The sequence below is a fragment of the Fistularia commersonii genome, chromosome 35 (assembly GCF_037954325.1).
Source record: "Fistularia commersonii isolate RoL2024-O1a breed Wild chromosome 35, RoL_Fcom_v1.0, whole genome shotgun sequence".
Lineage (NCBI taxonomy): Eukaryota > Metazoa > Chordata > Actinopteri > Syngnathiformes > Fistulariidae > Fistularia > Fistularia commersonii.
Window position 1 is genome coordinate 5692149 of NC_141318.1, and position 23337 is coordinate 5715485.

Consider the following 23337-nt stretch of genomic DNA (forward strand, 5'->3'; position numbering starts at 1 on the left):
TGAACACCTCCAAAACAGTTTTTGAAAAAATCTGCCGGTTCTAGTGACATGAAAAAAAAAAATCCAAAAGAATAATAAGAAGAAAAATGAAGGGAAGTCTTATTTTAAAGTCTTAACATCTGGAATACATGATGTTTCGTTGCTGCGTGCTTGTGAATGGAAAGAGCCAGATCCTCTGTGTCGTTGAGTTTGAGGGGTATTTGAGTGAAAATACGCACGCACACGCACACGCACACGCACACCCTCTCTTCCTCCTACTTATCCTTCTTATCTCTGGTTCACGGTCATCTTTTGGTTTCGGTTCGGTTCAGCTCGACGGTGAAGCGCAACACATGACGCCCTTAACGGGTCTGATGACGTCAAACCGGACGCTAAAATTAAAACCCAAACGACGGAGTCCCAGTAAAGAGAGAGGAAAAAAAAAAGATTGCTTTAGTTAATCTTTCAATTTCGTTTCATATTCATCCCGTGTGTGCGTTTTTTTTTTTTTTGGAAGGAGAGTTCACTTTCAGTAACCTCCGTCTGAAACGCACCAGAGCTGTCCACGGTGCTGAAAGCGGACGCGCGTATAAAACTGCAAAAAGGCAAATATTTAATCAGGAATGAGTCAGGATTCACTGGCTGTGAGATTAAAACATACTCCCCGTGTGTGAGTTTAAAAAAAAAAAAAAACCACGGAGTTTGAAAAAAAAAATTGAAAAAAATCTCCACTCCCTCTCACTTCCAACCACCAAACATGCAAGTTGCTCCACTTCCACGCCACTTCCTGACATCATTGAACCCCCCCTCCCCCCTCCCTCCACAGTCCGATCACACCTATGATCCCACGGTGCAAACCGTGCGTGGAGTCCGTAAGGATGCGCCAGAGGGAAGCTTTGCGCTCTTGGGGGAGGGACGAACGCTGACAAGTTCGGATCAGATCGCGGGGAAGGACCGCACCGGCACAGCGCGACTGACTGTGGGCTCCGTGGAAAAGCCTTTTTTTTTAATTTAAATTGTGTGTTTTCTTCCTCATCCGACCAAAACGGACTCGGGAAAAAAAAAAGTCAAAGGATCCCCAGACGACAGCGGAGGAGAGATGCAGCCAACGGCGAGGCGGACTTTCCTGCTTCTTCTTGTGGGTTTAATGACGCAAGGTAAGTGGGATTAGTCCCAGGTGGCGGCGAGGATTTGCGGCTTTGGGGCTTCCAGGTAGATGAAGGTTGGATCCTCTGGTTTCGAAAAGAGAGAATCATGAGAGAATTTACGAGTCAGCGGGTCGATCTTGTGATGCGTTCACTGTACGTGCGCTTTTTCAACGAGTTTCCCCTCATTATTTCTGTTGTCAGAAGTCTGCAACAAGGTGGTGCGTCTTTTCTTTTTGCGCGCAAAAGTCAACACTACTCCAACACTTAAACTCCCACTCCTCCGTTTTACAATGTTTCTAAACATGGAAAACAGACACTAACGTGAAGAATTCAAAGTTAAAAGTGGTGAATATTTTCTTTTCTCTCGACGAGTCGAGGATCGTGACAGAAGCTTCACCGGGCCAACGAAATGAAATGCAAAAGAATCCAGCAAAGGCAAATGATCCCCCTTTTTTTTTTGTTTTTGGAGGAATGCAAATTTTGTTTTCAGACGTTGAGTTGTGATTTCAAGGGGCCAGAGCAGATTAGAATTTGTTTATGGAATCTGTTTTCCCGTGTTTACAGCTGCTGAGGGTTTGTGGATTTTTTGGGAGGTCGTTTTATCGACAGCACCCCCCCTCCACACACACACACACACACACACACACACTTTCACCCCCCCACTGATATGAGGGTCTGTGGACAACTGATTAAAACCCTCATGGCAACGTCTGCCTTTGAATAAAATGTGATAACCTAGTGTATGACATGCATTTAAAGTTATATCAATGGCTGCCATTTCCGTGAAAGAATATAATGCATTTTAAGTTAACGAGTGCATGAATTAGTGATTTTTTATTGAGGATCCTAAAAACTGAAAAGTATTTATTTTAGATTTCATTTAAGTAGTATTGGAAATCATATAGGTATCCTTCCAACATTTAGGGAGGAAGGATGAAATGAAGGAGAGAAGGACCAAAGGAAAGGAAAGAAAGATTGAAAAGAAATAAAGAAGGTCAGGGTTTTTGATTACTGAAATGCACTCAGCAAGTTAATCACTGACCGCAGCTGAGGCAGAGATCCTGGATGTGACCTGGAGCCACTCTGTGGAAATAGATGCAGAGTCTATAATTATGCTGCGGCATTTCAAAGTGTTAACGTAAATATTTTGCTGGTAGGGCATAAATATCAGCTATCTGAATCATGCAAGGTGGCAGATGGGCTCTTTTATGCTTTATCAGGCTCACACACATTCTTTGTTCCGTGCATGAACCTCCTGGCTGGGAGGTGTGAGAGCATTTTACAACCTCCTGCTCTCAGCTGACCGTATTGGAGTGGAGTATTTGTGCATACACACACACACACACTTACACACTCACATGCTTGTGTGTTCGACAGAGGAAAATGTACAATGGCGTGTCAGAAGCTGTGAACTGAAATGCCAAGATGATTGTGTTTACTTTGCTTTGATGCCACTGCTCTGGTGACGCAGTCAGTGGCATCAGGCAGTTAAATTGAAAATAGGATTCAAATTGAGTCTTTTCTTGGCAGTCAAAATTCAAAAATAGCAGTTAAATTTCAAAAATAGCCCAAGTAATTTGAGAATTTCATGTGCTACAAATGATTGGAAAACAGACGAAAAAAAAAAAAAAACATCTCCCCAAATCTCAGCAGACACTAAAAGATCATTTAAAAAATTCACAAAATCAACGACCTGCAATTTTCAGCGCACATAAATAATATAGTTTATACATATAAAATATTCACTGTTTCTTTTTTATGCAATTCACATGGCAAAACCAACCCCTTGAACATTTTTTCTTTACGACAGATTTGCACCGGCAAACCATTTTATCAACACTATCACCATGTTTATTACAATTCTAAATAGCTAAGAAAAAAGTTAAACATCATATTTATGATGAATTTATCTCCAATTTTTTTCCTTAATTTTTCAGTCTTCCCTGGTGAAAACCTATGGCATGAGGTCACATTATTCGATGGATAAAATGGCAGTGGCTTTAGGTTCCTTTGTAGACTCTTTCAAAATGCCATTAACACAAAGTAGGTAAATTGAAAACTCTAAATTGCCCGTAAGTGCGGATGAGGGAGCAAATGGTTTTATATCTCTACATCTGATCCGGGCTGTACCCCGCCTTTCACCTCATGCCAGCTGGGATCAGCTCCACCCCACCTACAACCCTCTGCGTAGGATATACACAGGAGATCAATACATGAGTAAACAAAACAAGGATAAAGCCCTTATTTTTACATGGCAGACAGTATCTAAAATCGTATAAAACGCAATCTCCCTGAAGAATCCTCTAAACAGATGGCATTTTGTCCACTTTTTAAAGCTGAGTTCACAGAATCTAAACAGCCCGTGAATGCTCAACAACTATCCCAGTGCGCAGGAGCAGCCAGATGGAAAATAAGAGCTCCTTGTGTCTTCAGGTAACAACAGAAGTGCCTCTGGGAAGCTGCATCTATTGATTGAATTTGAAAAGGTGTGTAAAATGTCGGCACACAGATTCCTGGAACTTCTATCCCCAAAGTGGAAACTAACCGGTCAGTGTTAATAATCTTCAGAGGTTCATTTCCTTGTATATCGTATTGTTCACATGACAATATAAATATATGAATTGATATTCTGTGATTTGAATGTGAAGCTAATTGAAAGAGTCAAACTGATCTGAGAACAGATGCCAAATTCCAAAGTTATGGTCTTCTAAGTCCACATCCCACATAATCTATCTGCCTGTTATGGCAACCTATAAATCAAACTGTCTTTGTGAACTTGGTTTGCTAAGCCTTAACCATGAGTATACTTTTTACTTTTTTATATTGAAACTAATATAAACTAATCATCTATTACAATCTTACAACTGACATGACATTATTTTCGTGCAAAGCATGAGTGGGACTTTATGATAAATAGAAGACTAATGCAACCGTACAATTGCAAATACACAAACCAACTTGCTGTATATGCTCATATACAGAGGTACGAAGAATACATATAACATATATATTTTGCATCTGGTGCTTTGAAAAAGTGCTGCGACAAATGTGCTACTTCAGCCTGTAGGTATGTTTTTTTTCTTATGTTGTTCCCTTATATTCAAGGAGAGGCTGCTCTCATGATGCATTTGAATGCATGACTGATGATCCAGCGAACTGTGCAGCACCATGATCTGTGCACGTGTGTGTGTGTTCAGGGCTTATATCATAGAAATATTTATAGAGCAGAGCCCAGTTCATTGGGGGCGTGGCTGAACGCCAATTGAATCATATGGAAATATGTTGAAAAACAGCAATGCCTCATAACTTTGTTATTATCCGCCTGTTTCAGAATCGCTCACCTGAACATTAGATTCTACACTTTTTGTTCAATATCATTTCATATCCACTGGATAACATTCTTTGATTTGCTGCAAGGTTCCTTGAAAACTTTCCCCAGAAAGCGTATTTAACCTAGAGGACACACATTTAGTTTTAGTCTCAAGGATACGGTCGCTGTGAGGTTTCGTTTCTACCTAATGAAAAAGCCACTGCGGAGATATTGGACTACAGAGTTCTTACATATTTGAATTAACCCATTTTTGTGTGTGTGCTTTAAGGAGGAAAAGTATCCAATTTCAATTTGATCAGTTCATTCTGAAGATGAGAAAAATACATTCGCTTTTGACCTTAAAGGGTGTAAGCTCACGGAGAACTGTGCTCTCTTCTGAGAATGTCATAAAGATTTTATATTGAGTCATATTTGGAATCTATTAGTGATAGAGAGCATTATTTCTTTTTCAAAAAATCAGGTTTGAACATTGCAATTCTTATGCATTCCTAAAACATCACTCAATTTTAAACAATTTTACCTGTAATAGATAACAATTACCCTTGAAACTGATATTTGAAATTGCTGACACAATGCCAATAGTTGAATTAATTAATAAACTGAAAATAATGTATGAATCAATAAATAAGACCAAAACAGAAGAATGTTCCATGGAAAGACAGTGGTATTTACAGCCCTATTATTATAATGATAACTGCAAGTTTTGAATGTTTTGCCTTATATAAAGTTGAATTTGAATTGCAATATAATCCTTTATATAAAACGGCCTTGAATACAACTCTCACCTGCCTCTCACGAGCCAAGAAAGAGACACGTTCTGCAGCCGACAGGATTATTGCACCACAAATACTTAAAAACCAACCTCCAAATAAATAAATAAATCAAAGATGACTTGGAATTTGTGCTTCTGTTATGAATTTAACACACACACACACACACACGCACACACATATATACAGGCAACGTGTTTTCTTTACTTAATACTGTCTTGATTTTCTTCACTTCATTCATACTTGAGATTTAGCAGTAAATGAATGGAGAACCAGCTCATCGCAAAGGCATTATGTCTCACACATGAATGTATAAATGTTAAAAATACACGCTCTCTTTCATCCCGCCTCTATTTTTCGCGTTTGCCATTTAAAAGCATTTGCATGCTCGGCAGGGCAATGAGTGCTGCAAGACTCTCGGTTTCCTCTCGGGCGTCTCGAGAGCCTCTTCTTCTTCACCAAAAGTCCACTCCACAGCCTGTCTGCCCATCTTTTCCCGCCCCACCAAACACACTCGGACGCACCCTCCCCCACTATTCTCGCTCACACCATCTCTAGCCATTTTTCTTTTGCATGATGGCCAAGTTGACCCCCAGCCTCAATGTCTGGTTGGAGCATTAAATGTCTCATGGGATCAGTAGTTAAAGTAACTTCGTATGTAAGTGAGTTTTAACAGATTCTGGATTTGAATTATTCATCTTGTGCAATTTAGCACCCTAAAAGGACATGCTATTGCCTTTATGGTAATGACAAGTGTTCTGTTCTCTGCTCTATTTTCTCACAAACAAGCAGGACTCAGAATGATCACTCTGACCTGATGTCTTCTTGCGTGTATTTTTTTTTTGTTCGATTTACCTTCACGTAGAAACGACGGAGATTTTTGTGAATGGCAAAGTAAAAAAAAAAAAAGGGGTTGATAAAATCAATAATTTGTCCCATCTAAGGAGTTTCAGTGCATAGCTAAGTTTCACTGAGAACGCCGAATTTGCTCGTTTATGTCACCTTGCCTCCATGACTACTAATTCAACGTCTAAGCTGAAGAAATGCTCCTCTCATTGGAAGTGTTTCTAGGTTCCAACATAGTTGATAATAAAACTGTCATTACTATCAGGTCTCTTGATTTATTCATGTCTGCCCCAACTGTCATGCCCTATCGATAGCGGTGACGAGTATTTTCCTGAAGCCATGTCTGCGCGAATGCTGCTCACACATGCTGATTTTTCCCTCTCATCTTATAACAAGCCTCTCCCTCGGCCCAAAAGTTTGCATTTACCGTTTTAATGCATAGAGTCGCGGGTGTCGTCATCTCCCAGAATCCCAGCTTTTTTTTCTCCATTGTCACCTCGTTGCCCCTCCGAAACCCCCCGTCTGTCCTCACGATGTCTGCTGGGATGTCTGCTTGTTATGATTTCCGTGACAGCCGGCTGGCTTCTAACCAGTCGTCGGGGTTAAAGACCTGATAGTTGAGTTGCTGAAAAAAAAGGGGAAAAATGTAGCTTAATAAAAACAATGTTAGCCCATGATTAAAAAAAAAAAGTTTGCTTTTTTAAAGGTGGCTGAATTCTTAATTGAGGACATCTGAGGCTTGAGATACAAAAAAAAAAGCTAGTTGTTCAGCTGAGTCTAGACAGTTCCCTGTCTGAGCAGCACTTTTTCAACCGCATGCTTATTTATTTAGGAGGTTTTAGCGGTTTGCTGGCGGACGGATCATGCACTCTTTTTTTAAAATTATGAAATACATTTTGATAATATTGTAATTCAACCCCCCATTCTATCATGTAAATTTTTTTGCGGATGAGAGCTGGAGCTTTGGACTGATAGATTCATAATGAGAAACAAGGATGGGGAGGCGACGCGTTCCGACAAAAGTAGCGGAAACCCGCCGCTGGTTTTTCTTTCATAATTGCTTCTTTTATGATTTTTAGTGTGAAATGTGTCTGACCATGTCAATGAGTCCATCTGCGCGTGCACGTGACTACAGGATAGTCTCTGATCGAAGGGCCTATTTAATCAGTGGACATGTAACACAGTGCAGCTTTGTAATCATAGTTGAAACACCATGACAAGCCTTCCTTCCTTCCTTCCTTCCTTCCTTCCTTCCTTCCTTCCTTCCTTCCTTCCTTCCTTCCTTCCTTCCTTCCTTCCTTCCTTCCTTCCTTCCTTCCTTCCTTCCTTCCTTCCTTCCTTCCTTCCTTCCTTCCTTCCTTCCTTCCTTCCTTCCTTCCTTCCTTCCTTCCTTCCTTCCTTCCTTCCTCCCTCCCTCCCTCCCTCCCTCCCTCCCTTCCTTCCTTCCTTCCTTCCTTCCTTCCTTCCTTCCTTCCCTTCTCCATTATCTCCTTCCATACTGTTTTGCTGTCAACACCAAACATTGGAAAATTTCCATTTCTGCTAAACATGGATCAAATTTAAAGTACCTCGGCACCTTTAAAGTAAATTGAGCGTCACATCAACACGGCCAGGCGGCAACCAAACAGAAGGCTATGAAGTCTGGCATAATCTGCCAAGTGACATCTTAAGAAGGCTTTACCTCCAGTCTGCCTCCGCTTCCTCTTTTCTCTGCCGTATCATTGGGTCCCTTTTATTTCTCCTGTCATTCTCACCACAGGACTGTCACCAGGAGTTCAACACCGCCTTTCGAATGTCATTGTTCTCCGCATGAGGACAATCTCTCGCCTTCGAGGGGAAATCTCAAATGTAATGGGGCCAACGCAGTGTCGTTTTTTTTTTTTTTTTTTTTTCTCATAACAGCCCTTAAATCAAATGAGAACAAGCACAAAGCTATTTAAAGAAAGGGTGGACGAAAGCAACACGCAAACCTCAAGGCGATACCTGCCGGCAATGTTTTAAGGTGTCTCTAGTTCTTCATTTCTGACACTATTTCCTGTTTTTTTTTTTTCCTTCCTCGCGGTCTTCGCCTCCTCTCCTACCGCATCCTCTCTAGTTGGCCTGCAGATGAGAAAGGAATATTGATCTGGATATTAATAGAGTGATGAGGAGTGAGTGGGGTTTCTGCGTGGCAAGTTTGAGAGCAATCGGGGGGTTTCGAACTTGTGGGTGACTGGTAGCGATTTCACGTCTGAATCACTTGGCTTTAAGGCAACAAACCTAACGTGGAAGTTTCCACTCGTCTCTCTGATTTGTTCACTCATTAAAGTGTCATGGCGTTACACAACTAACCACACTACACTGCCTGGGAAATATTGAGAGGGTGGATGTCTGCTTTTAGTCGTTTTAAATAATGAAATGTTAAGTAATGATCCCAAGTACAACATTTTTGCGGCTAACTTGTGGTAATTGTAAAATAAGAACAAATTGGTTTTGAATAAAATGAGAGAAACGGTGAAAGAAAAGAAAGAAAGAAAACAAATGAAGTCCATGATTTAGATTTTCATGTCTCCACATTAGTCACAACCTGATTGCCAAGTAGCATGTAAATACCTGAAAGGGTCTCTTGGGATCTTGTTACCTCAGAAAAACCTTGAGAAAACTTCAAATGGTCCTTCAACAAATAAATATGTAGACTGAGTGATAAACTGATTTTGGCGATCAAAGATTCACACTCAATAAAATATGTCTGGCCATTCATTCAAGCCCATTCTCTCTCTCTCTCTCTCTATATACACTGCTCAAAAAAATAAAGGGAACACTTAAAAAACACATCCTAGATCTAAATGAATGAAATATTCTTATGAAATACTTTGTTCTTTACACAGTTGAATGTGCTGACAACAAAATCACACAAAAATGATCAATGGAAATCAATTGTATCAACCCATGGAGGTCTGGATTAGGCATCACACTCAAAATTAAAGTGTAAAAACAAACTCCAGGCTGATCCAACTTTGATGTAATGTGCTTAAAACAAGTCAAAATGAATCTGTGTTGCTTCCTGAGTGGACACTATGATTTCACAGAAGTGTGATTGACTTGGAGTTACATTGTGTTGTTTAAGTGTTCCCTTTATTTTTTTGAGCAGTATATTTATCTCTTGTGAATGAATGTGGAAAGCGGATTAATTACCCTCGTATCTTGGTTTTGTGTCAGCTGGGCCTGTTCTTGCTCAGTAAAATCGCACAATTGTGCTTTAAGAGAATAAAGTAAGCCCTTCAAAATTAGTTTAATACAGTTTTTTGGGATACATGTGTCGGTGACCTGCACAGACATACCACGCTGCTCCCTTCAATCTCACAGAACAACAAAAAAAAAACAGCTATCTGCCTTCTGCTTCCTTGCTCTTCTTTACTCTCACCGTGTTGTTTTAAGCTGCATCTGACAAGCGCTTGAAAATAAATCCACAAATCTGGAGCACCTGAGTGACAGCGAATTCTTTAAAAAAATATGATGAAAAAACAAAATAAAAGCAAAAGCAAACAAAAAAAAAAAAAGAGTTAATTTCAAAGATGAAAATGCTCTCTCCAAAAATAGCACAAAGATCTGTCGAAAAGAAAAGAAATGTTTATAAATTTAGCAAACAAATGTATGATCACTTAGTCAGTCAGTGACATCCAAATATAGAGTTCCATCGTGTCAAATACAAAACCAAGACCTCAAGAAATTAGACTTGCACTAAAAACATTACATTTCCGTCATGAGAGAAGAATGCAGACATTACTCTGTGATTGATCTTGATTTTGAGATTTAAGTCTTTGGTGAACTAAATGGAACAAGGAACCTTCATGAGTCACAGGACAGTTACCGGTTTCACCCTTCAGAAAGAAGATCCTGGGCTTCGGGCACTGATGTCTTCACAGTCAGATTTACAAACATATGAACCCTACAGATTAGCTTATTCATCAGTTTGTTGACATCATTTAATGTGTTTTGTTTAAAATATCATATCAGCATTCTCTACATGTACAAAGTGTAGCATATAAATAAAGCCCATATAAAAAAGAACGTTATTATCTCTTACCTTTACTTATAAATGAAGTTCATGCACCGCTCCTTCTGAAGAAAAGCATCGATAACTCGCTTCTAGAAGTCTTTCTTATCTTTCTTCAGTTTTTAAAAGTCTCTCTGTCTCAATGGAAATCACTGCCAGTGAAGACAGTCGTCCTTGATCGGTCCTGTTCCAAAGTTTTGAGTCTTTTCATTGCTGAGAATGAGCGCTCCACCGATGCTGTCGCAGCTGGAACAGTGACCACCGGCCGGAGCAACTTTGTCACCTCAGGAACAGTTTGAATGAGATCCTTCTGGGCCAAAAAGTTGAGAAGCTGCCCAGGAGATTTACATTCATCCCTCACCATCCCTCCCTTATTTACTGTAATTTGCTATTGCTAATTCTATTATTCTGTAGCCGAGTAGTAAAAAGGATTCCTGGGATCACCAGTGCCCCCTACCACGAGGCACCGTTACTGCGTGCCTCACTTAATGTCTCTTCTCAGTTGTTTTATGATCGACCAGCACAAGAAACATGTTACAGTTGTTGATGAAAAACATTATACACATCAGCTAAACTAGGGAAATCTAGTTCATATATTAAAAGGGAAAATTTTAATAGTGACATACACAGAGACATCGATAGGGTCTCAGTGCATAGCATATCAGCACAGTTAGCACAATCATTGTGCAATTCATAGTGGGCTCAGCTGGTTGCTGTGTCAATGCAAGTTTCTTCCTCATATTTGAACGATAATTGTGATTTTTTTTCAGCAATTTTGAAAAAAAAAAAAAATATATATATATCTTTATAGTACTGAATAAATATGACCATTTAATCAAATTTTTTCATTTTACATTTTTTTCTTCCCATGATGACAGGTGAGGTCTTGCCTCTACTGACTGCACGTCACTGGAGCACACTATATATAATGGGTGGGAAGCATTCACAAAGGGTTTGAAAAGTGTCTCTTTTCCATGAAAAATTTACATCTATACATTCCAAAACTGTTAGCATTAATTTGCTTTGTAAATATAATCAAGCTTCATATGAGTGCCCTTCCAAGCTCAGAACTTTCATTGAAATGCAGTAGATGTTAACTTTATGCTTATCTGTGTGATAACATGCTGTGTACAGCGGGGGAACAATCAGAGTCAAAGGCTTCTGAACATACCCCAACCGTGTTCCCGGGGTTTTAGAGAAATTGCAATTTGGCAGAAAGGCTAATAATAAACAAACAAGGTTAAGGTTTAGCTTCAGGCATTATGTTCAACAATTTGTGCTGGTGAAGAATGAGTCACCGGAAGATGGGTAAAGTAGACGCAGGTCCTGCCCCAATGAACCAGCCGGTGTAGTTTGAAACGGGATGTAATAAAAAAGGTCTTATGGGTAACTGAACCACATAGAAATAGATTGCAGCTTTGAGACTTGGCGCTGTCATGCCATTTGGGAGAAGGTCAAAGGTCAACTTAGAGCATACACATCATGAATATCATGATTGTCTTCTCTCCTCCCTTTATCTTCAGGCTGCATGGGCGCCGTATCAGAATCTGAATGTAAAACATTCAGAACAGATAAGGCCGATGCCTCCTCATTGAACATTGTTCTGTGACCCAAATTAAACCAGACCAGCATATTTAAAAAAACAATCTCAGTCAAGTCAGATATGTTTTTTTAAACGTATGGTTTCATATCCCATGATCTAGGAAGCTTCGATCTCAAGATACTTTTATCAGATGATTCTTCAACTATCATCAAACGTTGATTTCAAAGTTAATTGGATTTTTCTGTTAGTTGAATGTTTTTTTTTCTAATCTGGTTAAAATTGATTTGGAGTAATGCAGCTGCACTTCAAAAGCCAAAGTCTTGCCAAGTAAACTTGTCTTGGCAAGAAAGAATTTTTTTCACCCCTTTCAATTGAATAATCTGCCAAAGCTCTGAGCAAAACAACTAAAACAATCCATCACTTTTCTTATCTCTGCTTGTCTTTTTTTTTTATGTTATCATCAGAATGTCTCTCATCCAAGGCAGAGGACCGGCTGTTCAGGAAGCTGTTCAGGAGATACAACCAGTTCATTAGACCGGTGGAGAACGTCTCCGACCCTGTCACAGTGGAGTTCGAGGTGTCCATCTCCCAGCTGGTCAAAGTTGTAAGCAACACACACACACACATACACAAACACACACAGCGGAGGGTGGTGTGGCACAGGAGGTAGAGCAATTTGCAACCGAACCTTCCTGGTTTGATTCCTGGCTCCTCCCAGTGTGTCCAAGTGTCGTTGAGCATGTCACAGAACCCCTAACTGCTCTCCTGGCGCTGGTGGACAGCAGCCGACTGCTCATGGTTCATCCGTGATGGGTTAATTGCAGAGAACGAATTAGCCCACGAGGGATTAATGAAGTATAAATGATTATTATTACACACACTCACACACACAGCTACTGGAGAATGTATCTTATGCCGCTGTCCGCATTATTCTCAGAGCGTGGTTTGGTATCCTCATTTTACTTTACTTAAGGCTTCCACAAAACGGCATGCATATGTTTAGTGACCTATCTTGATAACATCTGTCGGCATTGAAAACAGGAAAGATAAGCTGTGGAACAAAGGAAAGGGGTAAAATTAACGCAGATTTCTTTTTTTCTTTAGTCTTTTCAATTTCATGGATTCAGAAATGTCGCATGAGTGTCGTCGTCTTGCAGTTCCAATATTAAGTTTAAAGGGATCAGGGCGATCCTACAGCGAAAAATATGGTTTTCAGCTTGGAGGGGCGGAAATCCTCAGATTAAGAGAAAATTGCCTGCAGGGACCTTTTTCAGACCTTACCGATATGCAGTGATATCTGCTAGCTTGGCAAGGTGAGATTTCTACAAAGGTGTGTGTGCACAAGTGCACGTCCATGCTCTGACTGAGTGACTCCAAGTGTTGTCTGTCCACACACTTCCACTTTTATTGTGGTGAGGACTGTGTGGAAGGTCAATATTCCAATGGCTGTCTAAGAAAGAAAGGGCTGCAAATATCCAATGAGAGAAGAATGGACTGATTTCTATTAAAAATGAATTGAATTGATATTTAAAACATTATTTTTTCTAACATGAACTCATTTCCGTCCTTGTTATTAAACACTTGGCTTACAGTTGCTTAAAATGGTTTACTTCACAATCTCTCTCTTTCTGCTCCCCTCCCTCACACACACACACACACACACACGCACGCGCGCGCTGACTAACAACTTGTATTTTTTTCCCCTCTCTTCCCATCAGGATGAAGTGAATCAGATCATGGAAACAAATTTATGGCTCAGACATGTAAGTTTCAAACCCCATGCATTGACACATGCACACAAAAACACACACACGCACACAAAACTTCCATTACATATTTCATTGACCGTAACACTTGTTGGAAATAGGGACAAGTGACAGAGCGGGCACAAACCTATGCATATTAAGCAGACATAATACGCTATGCTGCAATTTATTTCTCTCCCTCCCAGTGTGAGTGTGTGCATGACCGTGTGTGTCACTGTGAACATTATACATCACCAAAATGGTTAGCACAGCCCTGAGGAAAAAGTGAGGAGACCAAGTGAAGAAGAAAACAGGCTGATTTTAGATGGACCCCTGAATGCTATCAGCTGCTGATCAATGCCAGCATTATGTTTCGTCACGCTCTGCCTGTCAGCAGATCCATGGCCGCTGACCCTGAACTCCCGACCTGGCGCAGGCGACTCATCTCCTAAATAACACATTTTGACTCCATCCTTAACGTTATGACTGCGCTTCTTTTAGTCCTTGGTGCATATGTGTAAACATAACAGATGTGATTTGAATGGGTGTCTAATTGCAGTACAAGGCCAAACAGCTGTGGGACACTGATATGATTCAATGGGAGATAAAATGATGCAGTGATCTTTGAGCTCTCCACTTAGAATGCATTGAAATGTCTGTAAAGGCTGCTTGTAACGGCTGAGCTGTTTATTCAGACCGAGGCTACGCTAATGAGAGGCTATATCAACACCGCAGTCCCTGATAAACACTCTGGACGGCTGCCAGTGGGTTTATAGCTGATGGTGGAAGCCCCCCTCTTGATTAATTTATTACATCTGTTGTGCAACAACTCTGTAGGGGATGTCCTCTGAAGCCCCCTCCCCAAAAGGCTTTCCCATTGACCTATGTAAATTCAAATTTGTTTTTGAAACACCAGAAGCAGTTTTTTTTTCCTCCCTGCATCATGTCTTTGGGATTCATTTTCTTTCTGAATCGCCTTTCAATCTCTGCTCCTTATGCTTTGTCTGGTTGATGCTGCTGTACATTTAGGAATGGAGCATCTCCAAAGCTCTACAAATATATTGAGATTCCCAACTTTACTAAATTGGGAACTATGGAGAGGATCACATCTATGCACAGACACTGTACTGATTACTGAGGTTGTGGTTAAAACAAATTAAAAAGGAACACAGGAAAAATAAAATAGACCCCTGTCAATTGTCTAAATTTTCTTCATTTGGCTAGGTACTGAAATGTTTACTTTAAGATTTTTTAATGTTTTATTTGTTTTCTCACACTTTTTTGTATCCAGACCTCAAAAAGTAAATACTGACATTTCACTTTTTACTTTGACAATAGATAAAGTAAATACACACATAAATTAAGATAATATTGAAATAAAATAAAATAAAATCTCTGAATAAAATGCCAACTATATTTCATATGTTCTATTAAAAGTAACTGTATAAAATTCTACCTGAATTAGCCGTTTGGTCCATGTACTCTTTTAAATTGAATAAGCTGTTGACTTCCCATCCTGCCTTTCTGTTAAATAATGCTGAAACAAAAGCACATATTAAAAACGACAGCGTATTTCTAAATGTCCTGTTTCATTGTCATCTGTTTGTATAAATGGAATGGAGAGCAAATGTGGAATCACTAGTATTTTGAAAACAATAACAGCTCACCCTTCCATGAATTTCACCGCCAACCAATCGTAATGCAGATAAATGGAAAAGCCAGCCTTGCGTGCAGTGGTTAATTAAACAGCTCCCGGGTCATAACTGGATATTAATCCGCCTTGCTAATGAATGAATTCATCTTGAATGACATGCAAATAGCCAAGACTAATGGATCCACGGCTCATGAAACGTTACCTGCAGGTATGTTGATGGAATAGCGAGTGAATGCACTCATCCTCCCTTTCTTTCACTCACTATGTACCGTATAATCGATGTCTGTTGACTATTGTAGCTTGTATTTACTTAGTTTCTGCACACCATTTCCATCACTTTGAGTTCCATCAAAAAAAATACAGCAATGATATTCAGCGGTGAATACGAGAAAAGAACCCAGTTGCTCAGTTAAACTATCTGCCTGTAATTATTTGATTTTTATTTTGCAAAAATATCTTTATTTAAGACATCAAAGACGGGTTTGCCCCCGGTATAAATATTTCCCTGAAATATTCCCGCTTTAGTGAGTCTTACAGACTAGCATACAGTGGAAAACAAGAAATAGATGACTCGTGCATAAATTGTTCAGTGTTAATTTTTCAATTTTTTTTTCAGATCTGGAATGATTACAAGCTGCGATGGAGGCCGGCTGAGTTTGATGGAATTGAGTTCATTAGAGTTCCCTCAAACAAGATCTGGAGGCCTGACATTGTCCTCTACAACAAGTGAGATCGTCACCATTATCATTATCATTATCATGATTAGGCCATTGCAATCAAAATGTGTAACAGAATGTCCCCCCCCAAAAAGCTACATATTTATTTTTGGATTGGAGAGAGACAGTGAAACTGGGTAATGGGGAAATGAATGAACAGCTGTAAAAAAAAAAAAGTCCCTTATTTTCAAAGCTCGACCTTCTGTGGGTCCAGTTATCAGCCATACCTCCTGCTACGGCTCCTTCTGACCCCTGACCCCTTGGATATTGAGCTGGGGAACTAAGACTATGGGAGCAGTGAAGCCTGGGAGTATTGGCATTACCTTTAACTTAGACTGTTATACCACAAAAACAATGCAATCAAAAAAAACAAAAAACAATAGACCCTGCCAAACTAAGAAGGTAATAGCACCTTAAATACTCTTAGAGTACTTAAATTACTCTGACCTCCATGTGATATTTGGAAACACGGACCTGTGTTATTTTGGTTATTTTTACTTCAAACTGTGATCCTGCAAGAGATACCGATCCTACCTTTGGGAACATTTTGCTTTCATAATCTTTTATCTCTGTCGTCCAGATATAAGGTTTATGCAGCTAATTTGCGTTTTCTTATTCTTTATTCTCATTCTTTATTTATTCTGTAAGCAAGAGGATGATGTGATGTCACAGAGTCCAGCGCAAGGTTTTTTTATGTAAATGCATGTGATCATTTAGCAGACGGGGCTATATCAGCTCCGACCAGCACATCGCAAACAGACATTATCCTAAAAGGATCTCATGGGGTTACGGCCTTTTAATGCTAGAGAAGCATGGCTATCAAAATAAGAACATTCATATCCATAAACAATTATGATTTTCATTTGGGCTCACTGTACTTTAAACCAAATTAGGGAATTTATTGCAACAATAACAGGCAAAATTGAACACACACAAAAAAAGAACATCAAAAATCAACATCTGTGAGCTACTTGTTGTAGCACAGTTTCAATTGCAGAGCCACTGACTGAGGTTTTTAGTATCTGGAGGTGAAAATGGACCAAACCTCATGTTAACGCCCAAATTTCTTTCTTCAGAATAACTTTAATACGACCAGCTAATATGATAATACATCTGCTAATATGATACAGTCAGATCATCTCTTGTTCAGAAAAAAATTTACATTTTCAATTTCCATTTCTGAAATTAGTAGCTTTTTTTTTCTATTTAGAGTGACTTTAAATATTATCCACAGTTAATATTTTACTTTACGATGAGATGTACCAAACCTTATGGTATTGAATTCTAATGGCCTTTTTCTTTCCCCTTTAAACTCACCTCTAATCTTTCCCTTCTCTTTTTCCCTCTCTTTTATTTCTCCATTGACTTCTTCTGACCCATCTTGTAACCTACACATGCCCGTATCGTGTCTCCTCATACTGTCTTTCCACTGGGATACCACTCCATTTCGGGAACGTGCACCTCATGCACAGCGCTGTGGGTGACTTTCTGGTGGAGGATAAGACCAAGGCTCTGTTGAAGTTTGATGGTACCATTACCTGGGTTCCTCCTGCCATTTTTAAATCTTCCTGCCCAATGGACATCACCTACTTCCCCTTTGACTATCAGAATTGCTCGATGAAGTTCGGCTCTTGGACTTATGATAAAGCCAAGATTGACCTGGTACTTATAGGGTCAAAGGTCAGTGTTTGTTGTTGTGACGTCAGAGGTAACAAGAAATCGTGAATAGATTTTTTTTACACTTAGAATTAAGTATATATTGGTATTCCATACATTTTAGAAATAGAAACAGAAATGCTGTTATATTTGTGGATAAATATGTTAGATGCTGCTCTCCAGAGAATGTTCTACACAAGTTATCCCTTACTCATTCAAAAAAACAATCACCCGTATATGTGGATAAAAGATGGCTTTTAAATGCGCAACATAGTTGATGATAGTAAAAATTGTTAAGCAGGGAAATTGGTAATTTTCCAAGAAGTAATTAATTTCATACTTTGACATCTATGTTTTGGTATTTTAGAGGGTATTTACTTTGCAGATAAGAAATAGGCCAATGTCGGTGTCTTGCAGAGACTAGGTTTTCACTGTTCGCTGAATTACCGTACAGTGACAGCTGATGGGGACCCCTTAAGAAAGACTTCAAATATTTAATTAAAATGAATGCTATTTTACTAACTGTGGGAATACATTTTGAAATAAGTGGTCATTTCCGAAGCAGGGCGAATCTCCTGACATCTGTGATTGCATTGCATAATGGGAATTGTAGCACCCAGGGTTTTCAAAGACTCATTATTCCACGTCTGAAAATCAGGATATCAGCCTCCTCTACCCTGCTTTTAATGCCTCTTTTGTTACCCTGGAATACATAATCACTGTGAGTACTCATTTAAATATTAATCTAAAACAGAATATGAGGTACTAAACCAAATGAAACGGATGTATATTAGAACACAAAGCATAGTTCCTTTGGAAGGGATATCCAGCTATAGGATTATCTATATACAGCTAAAACATGCCCTATGGGAATTAAATTTAGGTATTAAATTGAATTGCGGTTTCTTAAATGAAGTATCCAAGCCTCATGTGTATCATATTGATTAACAGGTATCAAGATATTGTTCTTAGACCCTGTTCTACTGTGGAGTTCTTCAATGACTTGAAGTTGACATGAATATCCGTCGCCTAGGTGAACCTGAAAGACTTCTGGGAGAGCGGCGAGTGGGAAATCATTGACGCTCCAGGCTACAAACATGATATTAAATACAACTGCTGTGAAGAGATCTACCCAGACATCACGTACTCCTTCTACATTCGCCGCTTGCCGCTCTTCTACACCATCAACCTCATCATCCCCTGCCTCCTCATCTCTTTCCTAACGGTGCTGGTTTTCTACCTCCCGTCCGACTGCGGAGAGAAGGTCACGCTCTGTATCTCCGTCCTGCTCTCCCTCACTGTGTTCCTGCTTGTTATCACAGAGACCATCCCCTCCACGTCTCTGGTCATCCCGCTGATAGGAGAGTACCTGCTCTTCACCATGATCTTTGTCACACTCAGCATTGTTATCACCGTGTTCGTGCTGAACGTACACTATCGCACGCCTATGACCCACACCATGCCGGGCTGGGTGCGATCTGTGTTCCTCAAAGTGCTGCCGAGGATTATGCTGATGCGGAGACCGATTGATGAAGACGGCAGGGCTGGGGGTTTGGACAGCAGTGGGGAGGCAGGAGGAGCTGGAGGGGGAGGAGGAGGCGGAGGAGGAGGGAAAGGACTGAAGAAGAGGAAGAATAGCTTGATGCAGGTAAGGCTCCCAAACCAGATGAGTATAACTATACTGCTCAAAAAAATAAAGGGAACACTTGAACAACACAATGTAACTCCAAGTCAATCACACTTCTGTGAAATCATAGTGTCCACTCAGGAAGCAACACAGATTCATTTTGACTTGTTTAAAGGACATTACATCAAAGTTGGATCAGCCCTGAGTTTGTTTTTACACTTTAATTTTGAGTGTGATTCCTAATCCAGACCTCCATGGGTTGATACAATTGATTTCCATTGATCATTTTGGTGTGATTTTGTTGTCAGCACATTCAACTGTGTAAAGAGCAAAGTATTTCATAAGAATATTTCATTTCAAGTGTTCCCTTTATTTTTTCGAGCAGTGTATAAAAGTCCCTGTGGGTTGTGTCACCTTCAAACTGATAAAACTCATAAAGTTATATTTTCATGAAGCTCATACTTCCGCGGGACAGTTCAAAATTCTCCACGTCCTTCATTCACTGTCAAAGTGCCTCGCACGATGAAATATTTGCTCCTCCCTCACAGGAGGCTGGATACGGGACAGAGTGGTGCAGCAGCAGAGAGATCAGTCATCAAACCTGAAATTTCTTGGCAACAGTGAAGGCTACATAATCAGCCACCTTTTGTATATCTTGCCTAGTTCATAAACTATATGGCTACTCATAAACTTAATAGCCCGATCCATCTGCTGACATTTGCCATTCACTGCTTTTGCTGACAAGATTATTGTAACTGTATAAAGCAACATAGTCCTGAATTCTCTTGAACCCACCGGATGACTTCTTTTGTCTTGTGGATGGTAAATGGAATTTGTTAATATACAGCATCCTCCCTTACTCAGCAGGACTTAAGGTGTTTCCAAAAAAAAAAAAAACAAAAGAATAATTATGACACAGACATACAAACACTCACACACAAATGATGGACAACTCCATGCAAGATAACAGCAAGGTCTTGCCCCATGTGCTTCAGTGTTCCGGTCACTTTTGGCTCGTACTCAAACGGTTTGAAAGATCAGTAAGAATGATGGTCTGAGTTGGAAAGATTTTGGACTGCAAACTCATGTGGCAAACGTGCCGCCTTCCTCAATAGGATGACAACGGCACGGCCAGCAAAGAGCCTTTTCTCAGCTCATCATGTAGGAAGGCAAAAGGCCCAAGGTATCTGTTGTGCTCACTACGCACGGCACTGAACATGGTACAAATGGAAAGGTTAGTATGCATTTCCATAACCGATGTGACCCGAGAAGAAGTGCGCCGCCAGAATAGTAATTAAATAAAACAACTTGAAGCAAAGAAAGGCCATTAGAAATATGTCTGAATCACGTGTTTCCTCCTTGGAAATAAAACCCTTAATTTGAAAGAGCAGGGCCTTAAAGTTATTCTGAAGAAAAAACGATTTTAAGTCAATTCTGTATCCTGACGACGTCACCTGGAAAAATTCACAACACACTTGTTTACAATGACTTTTGGTGACAAATAGATTCATATTCTTAAAATACTGTATCTGCACCTTGAATGTTATTGCTCTTTAAAAAATGTGCTTCAAATATCTGCCTCCTTTTCGAGACATACAGAAAACACTCCCGTCTTCATTTTTCCCCCTGAGCACAAAAACCAATTGCAATAATTGTTCCTCCAAAATCAAAAGATAAATCAAACATGGGCTTTTCCTTCTGATGACTTCGACTAAGCATTTAAGCCAAGTCCATATTCAGTAATTACTTTGTGGTCATTATCGAGAGGGAGCACCTCGCGCTGTGCTCCCAAGACCCCACAGTACATAAACAAACTTAAGACATGACATTATGAGATTTAAAGCCAGATTAGAAACTTAATCTAGTCTGTGGTTTTGATTTCCAGCAGGTTGGAGGAGGTTCCCTCAACTGTCTGGAGTTTGGGGATAGTAAACTATCTTCCATTGAGGGCAGCGCTGGAAAAACATGCCCATGTCCATGCCAACACGGGAAGGAAACTCCAGAAGATGACACGGGGAAGATGACGCGTCAGCTGAGCCAGCAGAGCATCAATACGGTGGTGGCCTTTTCTGTGGTCTCACCTGAGATCAAGCAGGCCATCGAGAGCGTCAAGTACATCGCTGAGAACATGAGAAGCCGCAACAAGGCAAAAGAGGTGAGTGGACTAAGAGAAAAACCATCAGGAGTAATTATTAAGTCAACGGGAAATTTTGTGGTCGAAATTACAGATAAGACAAACCCGATAGCGATCACGTTTAAGTAGCGTCGAATGAGTCATTGATGTGCATTAAATATTTTCACCACCTACAATTTGTGTTGTCATTCTAAGAAAATTGTCAGGAACGCTCAATACTCAATACTCCATAGCAAATAAGTCACAGTATGACATATTTTCATCTGAAAAGAAGTAGAGACATCAACACACACACACACACACACACACACACACACACACACACACACACACACACACACACACACACACACACACACACACACACACACACACACACACAGTTTTTTAATACCAATCAAAAACATAATTTCAGTGTAAATGGCTTTAACAATGGCTGTCTTCTTTTAATGCTTTTAATGCGTAGGCCAGTTCTTTCTTTTGCTGTTACAAGCAAAAGGTTAAGTAAAAGAACCATCCATTAACAATGTAATTCCTCCGGTCGCTTGAAATTCTGCGCTCTTTTTTTCATTTTTTGGCTCTGGCTGATGTCAACCTTCATATATCTTTATGTGGTCAAAAAAAAATTATAATTATGTGAAGAATATAAAGCAATATGTAGTCTGGTAATGAAATCATGATTGGTACTTTTGGCAATCTTTAATTTGAATATTTGAATATTCAAAATTATGCAGTCTCTTCACTGTGAATCCTTTTTTTTTTTTTTTTTTGGAGCCTTATCATTTCATTTCAGGAATGCAATAACTGACACAACTTCCAGCCAGGGGATCTAATACTCCACTGCTGGAAACTTCGAATGGACCTCATATAGAAAGCAAACACTGCAAACATGAGCCATGCATAATGCATTTATGCAAAACACACCTTTGAGAGCTGTGCTGTGATTCGTAAACTATTCCAGAAATTAACATTGTTGTTACTCCTAACCAAATAATATTAGATCTGAGTAGCTCTCCTTTCCCTCTCTGTCAGTGCAGGGGGTAAAATCTCCCGAAGGGGTGAAGAAGCCTTTGTTATGCTAAACCTATGGCTCAATCAGCTTTGTCAAAATATCTTCACTTTCTTCGGAAAATGTGTTCTGAATGTGATTATCATGGTAATTTTATTATGCAAATTATGTATTAATTTTTCATTTTGGCCCTCAAGAAATGTTTAGCTCGCTTCCCTCTTTTCTCATTGTATTTCTCACCGTTTTTCCGTCCCTCCTGACCCCCCCACCCCCGATTCGTACCAGCTCCTCTGTTTCGCTGCACTATCCTTTTTTTTTTCTTCTGGATTTTGGAATAGTTTTCGGCCTTTTTCACATCCTTTTTATCAAAACTGTCTCATTCCCGTGTTTGATTTGTGTTTTGCTTCTTGCCTCGCTCACAGGTGGAGGACGACTGGAAGTATGTTGCCATGGTGATTGACAGGATCTTTCTATGGGTATTTGTGACCGTGTGTGTCATGGGAACCGTGGGCCTTTTCCTCCAGCCTCTTTTTGGCTTTGTCTCATAACTGCCGACTGATCGGGGTTCACGACGACCCCTGTTTTGATGATTTTCAAGTGACTAAGTCTCATTTGAAGGCTGGATTTCAAGTCCTCCGACATTCTTTGCTGTGCCAGTTTTTCCTCTGCCGTTTTTGCAGGGAGCTGTAGAAAGCATTTTAGTGGTTTGAACTGCTGAACATGTAAAGTTTTGCAATGCCTTAACTTGACGCCTTTTAAGGCTGCAAATTTGATCCAAAAATTCTTGCCGTGGGAAACCTGCAAGATTATGATAGTGTTCCCTGATTTTGAATAATATTTGTGGAAAGTAAGTGTCAGTACATCATCTGCAAACAGTGTTTCTTCATTCTGCTTCCTCGGTTCACTTTATCTAGTAAATAAGTGTATTTTCATTTTATTGTTGATAGAAATGTAATGTTTATATTTTGTTTTATGTCTGCCGGGCCATTTATTTGAAGTATTTGCCATGAAATTGAAAAAATTGAACAAAAAATCTAAACATAGAAAAATAACAGAAAAGAACTTTTAACTCGATCGATCGCTCCATTCACCCAAATAGATAAACTGGTCCAGTTATGTCCAGTCTTGCATGATTGAAATCAA

At 39.8% G+C, this 23337-nt stretch overlaps 1 protein-coding gene across 1 annotated transcript; it reads left to right on the top strand.

Moving 5' to 3' along the window:
• The first annotated feature begins 719 nt into the window (after positions 1-719).
• Positions 720-22975, top strand: chrna6 (cholinergic receptor, nicotinic, alpha 6). Its single transcript, XM_086142589.1, has 8 exons — positions 720-1136; positions 12118-12257; positions 13372-13416; positions 15669-15778; positions 17241-17448; positions 18458-19072; positions 20937-21206; positions 22617-22975. Exons 1-8 carry the CDS (start codon positions 1079-1081, stop codon positions 22740-22742), a joined length of 1572 nt encoding a protein of 523 aa, XP_085998715.1. The 5' UTR covers positions 720-1078; the 3' UTR covers positions 22743-22975.
• The last annotated feature ends 362 nt before the right edge of the window (positions 22976-23337 follow it).